At 36.8% G+C, this 12,488-nt stretch overlaps 3 protein-coding genes across 5 annotated transcripts in view; 2 read left to right on the top strand and 1 right to left on the bottom strand.

Annotated features, from left to right (window-relative positions):
* The window catches only part of LOC136035538 (S phase cyclin A-associated protein in the endoplasmic reticulum-like), a 598,516-nt gene that overhangs the window by 90,362 nt on the left and 495,666 nt on the right, over positions 1 to 12,488 (top strand). The window lies entirely within an intron of this gene.
* The window catches only part of LOC136035535 (uncharacterized), a 77,907-nt gene that overhangs the window by 30,558 nt on the left and 34,861 nt on the right, over positions 1 to 12,488 (top strand). The gene's annotated exons all lie outside the window — the stretch shown is intronic.
* LOC136035850 (centrosomal protein of 131 kDa-like) overlaps positions 1 to 12,488 on the bottom strand; it is a 39,368-nt gene that overhangs the window by 4,905 nt on the left and 21,975 nt on the right. The window contains exon 6 of the mRNA XM_065717809.1: positions 957 to 1,124. Coding sequence (XP_065573881.1) covers positions 957 to 1,124 — 168 coding nt within the window. The remainder of the gene's footprint in view (positions 1 to 956; positions 1,125 to 12,488) is intronic.

The following is a 12,488-nucleotide window of genomic DNA, read 5'->3' as shown; positions in this document are numbered from 1 at the left end:
TTCTTTCTGTATTTGTACTTGGTTGAATACCGGTTGACTCTGGTGAATGTCGACATTCATCGGTAAATGTCCAAAATACCTTTCTTTCTCCTTGGATTTTTAGTCAGCATTGACAGTCTATTTTTTCAATTTAATGCAAGGTTTGTTGATGACAGGTTAGGGTAGAATAGAATAGGTTTGGTCAGTTTAGCTTAGTCTAGGCTTTTAACCGATTTCTGATTTAACCTGAACTAATCTAAACTAAGATAACCTAACTTTAACCTTTACCATCATAGCTTGTATAAGACTTAAAAAGCCAACTCGCAAAGCTAATTACAGCCTAGCAGAGAAAAAAGGAATTTCGAACATTCACCGGTGAATGTCGACATTAACCATATTTTGGACACTCACGTAACATATACTCTAAATGTAGGTATATTTTAATTAAATATTTCAGTTGGTATTTTGGTTAGGTTAGAAACTATTTAGGTACTTATGTATTATACAAGAAACACTAGAGAATTTGGATCGCGAACATGAGACATTACCCGCTTTCCACGGTCATAGTACCAGACAATTAGCTTCGGCTCACTGGGAAAATACATAGTAGCTATACTTTAATTAAATATTTAGTTGGTATTTTGGTTATATTAGGTTAGAATAAGTTTATTTAGGTTACGTATTTAATACATGCTATGCTTTACCCCCACCCCCTAATGTGCAAATATATACCCAAAATTTGTTTATAAACTGTTTCATTAGAATTAAACTAACTTCAGTTTTCGAGTGTGGCGGTTATAAGAGATTAGTATCCCCGAATGATCTAGGGAATCATGTTTTAACATGATTCCTTGTCGACATGATTCATGTTTTGACATGTTTGAAACACCATATATTTTCTCATGTTTTGAACTCCTCATTATATTTCATAAAATATTTGCTGATATTAATTGCACACTGAATATAAATGCCGTTACCTGGAATTGACACTTCATATTCTCAATCTGACTCAGATTATTCGATGTGAGAGTATCTTGAAGTCTCTGCAATTCAGCCCGATGGAGCGTTCGTATAGTGTCGAGTTCTTGTTTGTGCTGATCCATGAGTCTGTGAAGCTCTGGCTCAAGGCCACGGACTGTCATTTCCTGTTAATGGAAAGAAACTTCTAACTGACTTAACACTTGAATAAGAATAACTAGCCGTTGTATTTCGCGTCATTTCTAAGCCGGTTTATATAGCCTTACATTAAAATTTTATTTCGAAGACAAATTTAGAAAACCTAGATGATGGAGGGGAGCGTGAGTAGCAAGGCCATAGGCACTTTAAGACCACCCATAGCCACTACTCTTTTCTTCCTTAATGATTTAGGATTACGAACAAGTTTAACAGCGATTCCCTCAGGACATAGTGCAGGTGCATGTTTCTATACGTTTAAAAAAAAATTTCTTCAAGGTTTTTTCAAGACGTTTCGAGAAATTTCAAGACCTTTTTAAAGACATTTTGTTCAAGACGTTTTTCAAGATATTTTAAGACGTTTTTAAGATTTTTTTTCTACAAGATATTTTCACGATTTCTTTAGCTCTTACGTAATAGAGAGTTTTACCAGTGATAAGGATGGCGCATTGTAGCGTGACATGCTTGACTCAAGGGTGCCGTTGGGACCCCCCTGTTGTAACTGAGCGCAGCGAACGTGGGTGTTGCGTAATGACGGGGGGCATACGTGGATGTTACGTAATACTTTAAAAGATTTCTTTCTTTCAAGGGTGTTTTCTCAGGGAACCTTTATATTCTTATCATTTTGTCCTCAGTAGGATTCGAAAGGGCCATTTCCATCAATGGAACTGCACCCTAGAGAGCTATACCAGCAATCCGTTTCTAATATTTTTATTCAGCAAGTAGATTTTACGAAATAACCAATTGCACATGTGGAGTCCCGCTTACTATAATGATTAAGCTATTGATTACGTGTTTCCTATGACTGCAATAATTGAGATGCAAAGGGGAAAATCGATTACTTAGTTATATTTTATGTGCACCTGCTTGCTAAGTAAAGCTGTCGAAGGGTATTATAGACCCAGAAAAAGCGATTCTTCGCTTCTTAGTGATATGATCACTAAGCTCACTTGCTCGAAATATAGAAAAATGGGGGTACAAAACATGTAGCTTAATTCTATGTTTTGTTCATTTTTTCTTCGTATTATTTTCTCTCAATTTCCAGCCTGTGAGAATCAATGAATGTCCCACGCCCTAGTGTGCATTTCCAACGGGTTGAGGGGCTAGCGACCAAGCCCAGAAGGGGATGGCGAATTTCAGCGCCAGCGCATTTCTAGAAAGATTCAATTCTCTTTTTGAGGCAACCGGAAAAGGTAATACAAAGAAATGCTTATTTTATCCAGAAGTGAATTTACCAACACGGTAAATCGCGCTTCATCGATTTTCGACTAGTCATGATGGTTTAGAGGTGCTGAAGGACCAAGGGATTTACTATCGGGACCAAAAAATGGCAAACTGATTGAGCTGGCCTTAGGTTGATGATCATGGGTGACAAATGATAACCCGACATGGCCTTTACTCTACTGGCTCGCAAATCTCCCGATACTGAAACATGAACCAAGACGGAAGTGGGCAAAGCGGGAAGTTCCCCTTTTTATGGATCATTTTGATGGACTTTATCTTAAGGAGTGCAGGAAAGGCGATTCGAGACACAGAATAAAGTGGGGAGAAAAAACTCTCCTGTACTTATATCATGCTGATGGTTTAAGCATATTAGAAGAAAATTTGAGCAAAATGAATGAATTGTTAGAGGTTTTGCGAGTTCAGGGTGCTAGAATAGGTTTGAATATTAATGTTGAGAAATCTAAGTCGCTAAGGCTAGGAATAAGTAAAGATGAAAAGGTGAGGCTGGGTAACAAAAAGACTGATCAGGTGGACAGCTTCACTTACCTTGGTAGTATTATTAGTAAAGACGGTGGGAGCAGTGAAGATGTTAAAAGTAGAATAGCCAAGGCTCAGGGTGTTTTTTCACAGTTAAAAAACGTTTGGAAGAATAGGACGACAAGTCTGCAAACCAAGATTAGAATATTGGAAGTCACAGTGATAACAGTGGTCGAATATGGAGGGCTATAATGAAAAAAAGTGAGATGGCTAGGCCATGTTCTGCGGATAAAGGATGACAGATTGCCGAAGATTGTCCTTTTTGGCCAACCGTCTGGAGCTAAATGGAAAGCAGATCGTCCCCGTCTGGGGTGGGAGGATGTCATAAAAAATATTTAAAGGAAATGGGAACTTCCTTGAAGGGTTTAAAGAGAGAAGCCTTGAATAGGTTGGGTTGGAGGAGGAGCGTGTGTAACTGTGCTGGCCTCATGCGGTTTGGTGTTGTGGTGAGTTATTAGTAGTAGTATAACACGCGTAAAATCACACCTTTAATCCAAACAATCAAGACATCGCTCAAAATACCCTTACCTAATGTTTTACATGGTGACGCTTGAAAATTTGGCTCCGTTCTTCTGAAGACCTACCAAGAATTAGAAACTTACATTTTGACACTTATGGCACAGTCCTCCCTCAACCTACACAAAGAACCAATGACCCTTCTCCATAGCAGCTGAAACTCTATTGCATACATCTGTATACAACTTTTTCAAGCTTCAACTAAATAATCTACTCATATTAAGCGTTATAATAAATGCCTATGTTGCCGTTTGTTTCGTAGGACTACCCACACATTTAGAAACGAATATGCTGCTGCACGGCATTACTGCCTCTGAAACTGGGGTTTAATATGAATATAGTTTTTCGATAATTGTAAATCAATTGACTATCTCAGAATTTTTCCACAATAGCTTTTAGGCCTCCTTTTGGCTAGAATTGTTGTTTTGCAACACAAAATAACTGAAAACACCGCTTTGCGGGGGGATGACTTTTTGGCTGAAATAAACGTCTATGATTACTGTTATTTTGTCGGACTACCTGAACCTTTGGAAACCAATGCGCCACCGTATGTTATTACAGCTTCTGAAACACGACGCTCGATGTGCGTATAGTTTTTTGGTAATTCTAAATCAATTGACAATTTCAGAATTTTCAAACAATTGCTTTTTGGCATTCTTTTGGATAGAATTGTTGTTTTACACTGCGAAATGACTGGATACGGCGCTTTGCTGTGGGAGAGTCTTTTTGGTAAAAATAAATATCTATGTTAACCGTTATTTTGTAGTACTGCCTGCATCTTTAGAAACCAATGCACTTGTGTACATCATTAATACCTATGAAACAGGAGGCTGAGTATGCGTATAGTTTTAAGGTAATTCTAAATCAGTTGACCATCTCAGAATTTTCAAACAATAGGTTTTTGACATTCTTTTGGCTAGATTCGTCGTTTTTCACCATAAAATGCTTGAAAACGCCGCTTTGCTGTAGGACAGTCTTTTTGGCAAAAATAAATATCTATGTTAACCGTTATTTTGTAGTACTGCCTAAATCTTTAGAAACCAATGCACAACTGTTCGTCATTAATACCTATGAAACAGGAGGCTCAATATGCGTATAGTTTTACACTAATTCTAAATCAGTTGACTATCTCAGAATTTTCACACAATAGGTTTTTGACATAGATTTTGTCTAGATTCGTCGTTTTTTACCACAAAATGCTCGAAAACGCCACTTTGCTGTGGGACAGTCCTTGTGGCCAAAATAAATACCATTGTTAACCCTTTATTTTGTAGGATTACCTGCACCTTAAGAAACAAATGCACCACCGTACAGCATTACTGCCCCTCTGATACCCATCATTATTTCTAAGACATTATTTTTTTTTCAGTAAAGTGATATCTAATTCCACTTCCTTCGCTTTTGAACCCGGTTACAACGGTTCCATCCTTGATTCTACTGGCGCTCTACAGGCATTTGTAAGCCTATTTCACCGATTCCACTTTTCAATATGCCCGCTCCCATCCCAACTGCAAATCCGGCTCCGGTTGCATCAGTTTCAGATTTCCCACTTCTGCCCTCCAATCCCAGAACTTTGACCCCATCAATTCCACTCGAAGTTCCATCCATTGCAAGATTTGTTTTAAGTGGTATCCTTCGTGGTAAACTGTAGCTGACAAACGACACCCCTCTGATGCATATTATCACGCCTTAGGGTTTTTAAACCCTTTTTCCTTTTTCCTTTTGACGATTGTTTTTTCTTGAAAAGCGGAAACTTGCCGTTTCATTACTACATGGTGAATTCTTCATACGAATTCTTCATACAAAATACTTCTTACAAAACAAAAATAATTCTTACAAAACCGAAAACACATCTTAAAAGAATACAAATTCTTACTACAAAACCAAAATACTAATTAAAAAAGAGCAAATACATCTTAAGAAATCAAAAATTCTTATTTCAAAACAAAAATCGTTCTTAAAAAACAAAAAACACTTCTTACAAAACAAAAAAAAAATTCTTACAAAACAAAAAATACATAAAAAAAATCAGAGATTCTTCTTACAAAACACAATTCTCTTTGTGATACTTGTATATTGAGTTTTCTCCTTTCAAGCTGTTTTTGTGCATGAAACTTATTGCATCTTAATTATTCTTTTTATGAAACTTGTACATTGATTTTCGTCCTTGTGAGACAGATTTTGCTCATGGAACTTGTTGCGACCTGGTTTTTGTTCTTAGAACTTTTCACGTGCTGATTTTTGTTCAGCAAACTTGTTCCATGTTGATTTTTCTCTTTTTGAAACTTGTAAATTGATTTTTCTCCTCGTAAAACGGATTTTGTTGAATTGCGTGCTGATTTTTGTTCGTACTACATTTTATTCTTGCTTATTTTTGTTCGTGAAACTTGTCGCATGTTGATTTTTCTCTTCCTGAAACTTAAACACTTATTTTATCCTCGTAAAACTATTTTTTTTTCATGGAACTTATTGTGTGCTGATTTTTTTTCAAGGAACATGCTACGCCCTGATTTTTGTTTGTGAAACATTCTGCACTTTGATTTTTTCTTTGTAAAAATTATAAACTGATTTTTCTCATCGTGAAACTGATTTTGTTCATGGAACTCGTTGTGTGCTGATTTTCTTCTTCGCGGAACTTGCTGCGTCCTGTTTTTCATTCTGGAAACTTATTGCACGTTGGTTTTTTCTCTTCGTGAAACCTAGGAATTGATTTTGTCCTCGTAAAACTGACTTTGTTCATGGAACTTGTTGTGTGTTGATTTTGTTCATGGAAGTTGCTGCGTCCTGAGTTTTGTTGCTGAAACTTGTTGCACGTTGATTTATCTCTTCTTGAAACTTGTACATTGATTTTTCTCCTCGTGAAACCGATTTTGTTCGTGGAACTTGTTGTGTGCTGATTTTTGTTCGTGGTACTTGCCGAGGTCTTATTTTTGCTCTTGAATCTTGTTGCATATTGATTTTTCTCTTCATGAAACTTGTACATTGATTTTTCTCCTCATTAAACTGATTTTATTCAAGGAACTTGTTGCGTGCTGATTTTTGTTCGTGAAACCTGTTGCTTTCTGGCTTTTGTTCGTGGAATTTGTTGTTGTGATTTTGTTGTGAAACTTTTTTTTTTCATTAACCTTGTTGCGTGCTGATTTTTGTTCGTGCAACTTGTTGCATGCTGATTTTTCTCTTCGTGACTGTAAATTGATTTTTTCTCCTCGTGAAACTGATTTTGTTCATGAAAATTGTTTCTTGCGGATTTTTGTTCTTGAAACTTGCTGCCTGCTGATTTTTAATCGTGAAACTTGTTGTATGTTGATTTTTCTCTTCGTGAAACTTGTACATTGATTTTTATCCTCGTGAAGCTGATCTTTGTTCATGGAGCTTGTTGCATGCTGATTTTGATTGTGCAACTTGTTGGGTGTTCAACTTTGTTTGTGACATTTGTTGCATATGATTTTTCTCTTTGTGAAACTCTTCGTGAAACCGAGTAAAACTTTTGTCCTCATGAAACTGATTTTGTTCATGGAACTTGTAGTAGGTTAGGTTAGGTTTGTGGTACCATACCGAGTGTTCTGGAACCTACTTCTAACATACACTTGGTAGGCTAGCTTAATTTAAGTTAAGATGATGTGTCATTTGAGCAACTTAAACAAACCTAACATGGGTGAGTTAGGTATAGGCTCTGCCACGCTTGCCCACAACTCTAACCTACTACAAGTTTTATGAAAAAATCAGTTCCATGAGGACCAAAATCAATGAACAAGTTTCACGAACAAAAATCAATGTCACGAGGAGAAAAATCAATGTAAAAGTCTCACGAAGAGAAAATCAACATGCAACAAGTTTAACAAACAAAACAAGCACGCAGCAAGTTCTACGAAAGAAAAATTATTAAGCAAGAAGTTTAATGAACAAAAACAGTTTCACAAGGAGAAAAAACCAATGTACAACTCTCACGAAAAACTAAATAAATATGCAAAAAGTTTTGCGAAGAAAAAATCAGCGCACAGCAAGTTTCACTAATAAAAAATTAGCACGTAGAGAGTTCCAGGAACAAAATATGTTTCACGAGGAGAAAAATAAACGTACAACAAGTATCACGAACGAAAATCAGGACGTAGCAAGCTCCACGAACAAAAATCAGCATGCAATAGGTTCCATGAACAAAATCAGTTTCATAGTGAGAAAAATCAAGGTTCAAGTTTCGTGAAGAGAAAAATCAACAAGCAAGAACTGTCACGAACAAAAGTTAAAACAACAAGTTCTACGCAAACACACACTTAAACACACAGCCACAGAGAGAGAGAGAAGAGACAAAAACACACAAGAACACAGAGTTAAACACACAAATACACACAGATATACACAGAGACAGGCAAACACACAGTCAAACACACACGCAAGGTGAGAGAGAGAGGGAGACAAAAAACTACATGCATAGGCAAACAAAGCGACACCCAAACATACAAAGATAGATACAGAGACAGGTAAACATAGATTCAAACACACTCGCACGGTAAGAGAGAGACAAAAAACACACATACATAAACACACAATCAGAAACACAAACACACAAAGATAAACACAGAGACAGGCAAGAACACAGTCGTCAACACAGGCACAATGAGAGAGCAACAAAAAAACACATACAAACAAATAGAATCAGACACACAAACCGACAAACTTTGACACAGAGACAGGTAAGCACACACTCATACACATAAGCACAGTGATAGAAGACAAAAATACGCATATAAGCACACAGAGTCAGACACACAAACACATAAAGATAAACTTAGAGACAAGAAAACACATAATCAAACACACAGGAATTTTGAGTGTCTGACTCTGTGTGTTTGTGCTTGTTTTTTGTCTCTTTCTCACCATACATATCTCTCTCTAATCTCCCTCATCTGACGCTATGTATTTGTATGTGTTTTTGTCACTCTCTTATCGTGCCTGTGTGTTTGACTTTGTGTTTGCCTGTCTCTGTGTCTATCTCTGTGTGTTGGTGCGTCTGACTTCATGTGTTTATTTTTGTGTTTTTGTCTCTCTCTCATTATGCATGTGTGTTTGACAGTGTGTTTGCCTGTCACTATGTCTATCTTTGTGTGTTTGACTCTGTGTGTGTATGTTTTTTGTCTCCCTCAGTGTGACTATATGTTGGATTGTGTATTTGCCTGCCTCTGTGCATATCTCTGTGCGTTTGTGTGTCTGACTCTGTGTGTTTTCATGTGTTTTTTATCTTTCTCTCTCACCGTGCCTTTGTGTTTGACTGTCTCTGTGTCTATCTTTACGTATTTCTGTGTTTGACTGTTTTTTGTGTGTCTCACTCTGTGTGTTTGTGTGTTGTTTGTCTCACTCTCGTTGCGCCAGTATGTTTGATTGTGTATATGCCTGTCTCTGTGTTAATCTTTGTGTGTTTGTGTGTCTGACTGTGTGTGTTTTTCTGTATCTTTTTTTCTCTCTCTGTCAACTTGCGTGTGATTGACTGTCTCTGTGTCTGTCTTTGTATCTTTTTGTTTTTGACTGTGTGTTGTGTGTGTAACTTTGTGTGTTCGTATGTGTTTTTTGTCACTCTCCCATTCTGCCTTTGTGTATGACTTTGTGTTTGCCTGTCGCTGTGCCTATCGTTATCGTTTTGTATGTCTAAATCTGTATGTTTGTGTATGTATGTGTTATTTGTCTCTCTCTCTCTCTCTCTCTCATCGTTCCTATGTGTTTGATTGTGTATATGCCTTTCTCTGTGTTAATCTTTTTGCGTTTGTGTGTCCAAATTTGTGTGTTTGTCTGTTTTTTTGTATATATATCGCCGTTCCTGAGTGTTTGACTGTCTCTGTGTCTATCTTTGTGTCTATTTGTGTTTGACTTGGTGTTTTTGTGTAAGTTTTTTGTCTCCCTATATATGATTCTGTGTGTCTAAGTGTATATGCTTGTCTCTATGGTTGTTCTTGTATATTTGATGGTGTCTGACTCTGTGTTTGTGCGTGTTTTTCCTCTCGCTCACCTTGGGTGTGTGTTTGACTGTGTGTTTGCCTGTCCCTGTGTCTATCTTCGTGTGTTTGTGCGTCTGACTTTGTGTGTGTTTTGTAGTGCGAAAGAACAATTCTAGCCAAAAAGGGCTAAAGTATTATTATTTGAAAATTCTGAGATGGTTAGTTGGTTTAGAAATATCAAAAATCAATACGCATTTCGTGTCTCGGGTTTCAGAGACAGCAGTGCTAATGCTTTACGGTAGGGCATTCGTTTTTAAAAGGTGTAGGTAGTCCTATAAAGTAAACGGTTAAAATAGAAACTCATCTTAGCCAAAAAAGACTGTCCCGCCGCAGTGTGATGTTTTCAGCTATTTTTATCTTCAAAACAACAATTTTAGTGGAAAAAGATAGTAAACCGATTTAGAATTATCGAAAACCTGTACGCATATTGAGCGTCGAGTATCAGACGCTGTATTGCCACACGGTAGCAGATTTGCTTTTCAAAGGTGCAGGTGGTCCTACAAAAATAAATGGCTAACATAGACATTTATTGTATTCAAAAAGATTGCCCCACAGCAATTTTGTGTTTTCAGCCATTTTGGTGTACAAAACAACAATTCTAGTCAAAAAAGGCCAAAAAGGTGATGCGGGAAAATTTTGAAACTGTCAATTGATTTAGATGTCAAAAATCCATCCGCATATTTAGAATCGAATTTCAGAGGCAGTAATTCCATACGGTATTGCATTCGTCTTTAAAATCTGCTGCAAGTTCTACACCATAAACGGCTGAAATAGACCTTCATTTTAGCCAAAGAAGACTGTCACACAGGAAAGTGGTGTTTTTGGGCATTTTGTGGTGTAAAACAACAGTTCTAGCAAAAAGAAGGCCAAATAACTGTAGTAGGAAAATTCTGAGCTACTTAATGGATTTGGGAATTTAGAAAATCTGTATGCATTTTGGATCTCGAGATTCAGAGGCAGTAATGCCCCACAGTAGCGCATTCGTTTTTACAAGGTTCAGTTTGTCCTACCAAATATTGATTAACACAGACATTCATTGTAGTCAAAAAGAGTCTCTCAATGCAAAGTGGTGTTTTCAGATAGTTATTTGATTTAGAAATATTGAAAACCTACATGGATATTTAGTCTTGATTTTCAGAGATAGTAATGCTGTACAACGGGGCATTCGTTTCTAAAAAGTGCAGGTAGTTCTACAAAATAGAGAAAATTCTGAGATAGCTAACTGATTTAGAATTGTCGGAAATTTATGCTTATATTGAGGATCAAGTTTTACATGCAGTAATGCCGTACGGTAGCGCCTTCGCTTTTAGAGGGCGCAATTAGTTCTTCGAAATAAACGCCTAACATAGATATTGATCTTAGCAAAAAAAAGAGTGTCGCACAGCAATCTGGTGTTTTCATTTATTTTGCTGTGCAATATAACAGTCGAAAAATATTGTTAGAAAATTCTGGGATAGTCAATTAATTTAGAATTACCAAAATCTATACGCATTTTGAGCCTCAACTTTCAGAGGTAGTAACACCGTATAGTAGCTCATTCGTTTTTAAAAGTTGCAGCTAGTCGTACAAAATAAACGGCTAAGACAGAAATTTGTTTTAGCCGAAAAGACTGTACCACAGCAAAGTAGTGTTTTCGGTGCTAAACAATAATTTTAGTCACAAAAGGCCAAAAAGCTAATGTGTGAAAATACTGAGTTAGTTAATTGATTTAGAAACATCAAAAATCTATACGTATATTGGGCCTCGAGCTTCAGAGTTAGTAATACCGTACGGTAGCGCATTCGTTTTTATAAGGTGTAGTTAGTTCTACAAAATATTGAATAACATAGACATTTATTTTAGCAAAAACGGGTCCTAAGGCAAATTGGTGTTTTTGGGCATTTTATGGAGCAAAACGAAAATTCTAGCCAAAAGAAGGCTAAAATGCTATCGTGTGAAATTTATGAGATGTACCAAAACTCAATACGCAGATTGAGCCTCGATTCTCAGAGACGGTAATGCTGTACGATGGGGCAATCATTTTTAAAAGGTGCAGGTAGTCTTACAAAATAAACAGCTATCATAGACATTTATTTTAGCCAAAAAGATTGTTCCATAGAAAAGCGATGTTTCACCCGTTTTGTGGCGCGAAACAACAATTCTAACCAAAAAAAGGCTAAACTGCTATTATGTGAAAATTCTGAAACAGTAAAATGATTTAGAATTATTGAAAAACTGTACGCATATTGAGCCTCCAGTTTCAGAAGCAGCAATACCGTACGGTAGCACATTTGTTTTAAAAAGGTGCAGTTAGTCCTACAAAAAAAAAAACGGTTAACATAGATTTATTTTGTTTAAAAATACTGTCCCGCAGCAAAGCAATTCTGGTATCCAAAACATTATTTCTAGCCAAATGAAGGCTAAAATGCTATTTTGTGAAAAAATCTGATATATTGAATTGATTTAAAATTATCAAAAATCTACACGAATATTGAGCATCGAGTTGGAGAAGCAGTAATGCCGTACGGTAGCGTATTCGTTTTTAAAAGTTGTAGGTACTCCTACAAAATAAACAGTTAACATAGAAATTTATTTTAGTGAAGTGACTGTCCCACAGCAAAGTAGGATTTTCAGCCATTTTGTTGTGTAAAATAGTCCTTGGCAAATAACATCGAAAAGGCTATTGCGTGAAAATTCTGAGATGGTTAATCAATTTAGAATTATCGAAAATCTATATGCATATTGAGCTTCCTGCTTAAGAGGAAGAAATGCCCTACGGTATCGCATTCGTTTTTAAAAGGTGCAGGTAGTCAAATATGATAATGGTTAGCATGGACATTTATCATAGCCAAAAAGACAGCAGAGTGGTGTTTTCAGCCATTTTGCGACTAATTAAGGAGCATAGTAAGTAGACCTACGAACAATAAGGCCTCAGGTGTATGCGGCATAAGTTCAGAGTTGCTGAAATTTGCGGCACCAGCCTTGCTCCTTTTTATCCTGACCCTCTTTTCTGTTATGTGGGAAACAGAGGTCATTTCGGAAGACTGGCAAAGAGGGATCATCATCCCCTTATGGAAGAGGAAAGGTAGGCAA

This window comes from Artemia franciscana, chromosome 14 (assembly GCF_032884065.1).
Source record: "Artemia franciscana chromosome 14, ASM3288406v1, whole genome shotgun sequence".
NCBI classification, from domain to species: Eukaryota; Metazoa; Arthropoda; class Branchiopoda; order Anostraca; family Artemiidae; genus Artemia; species Artemia franciscana.
This window is presented reverse-complemented; position numbering and strand designations above follow the sequence as displayed.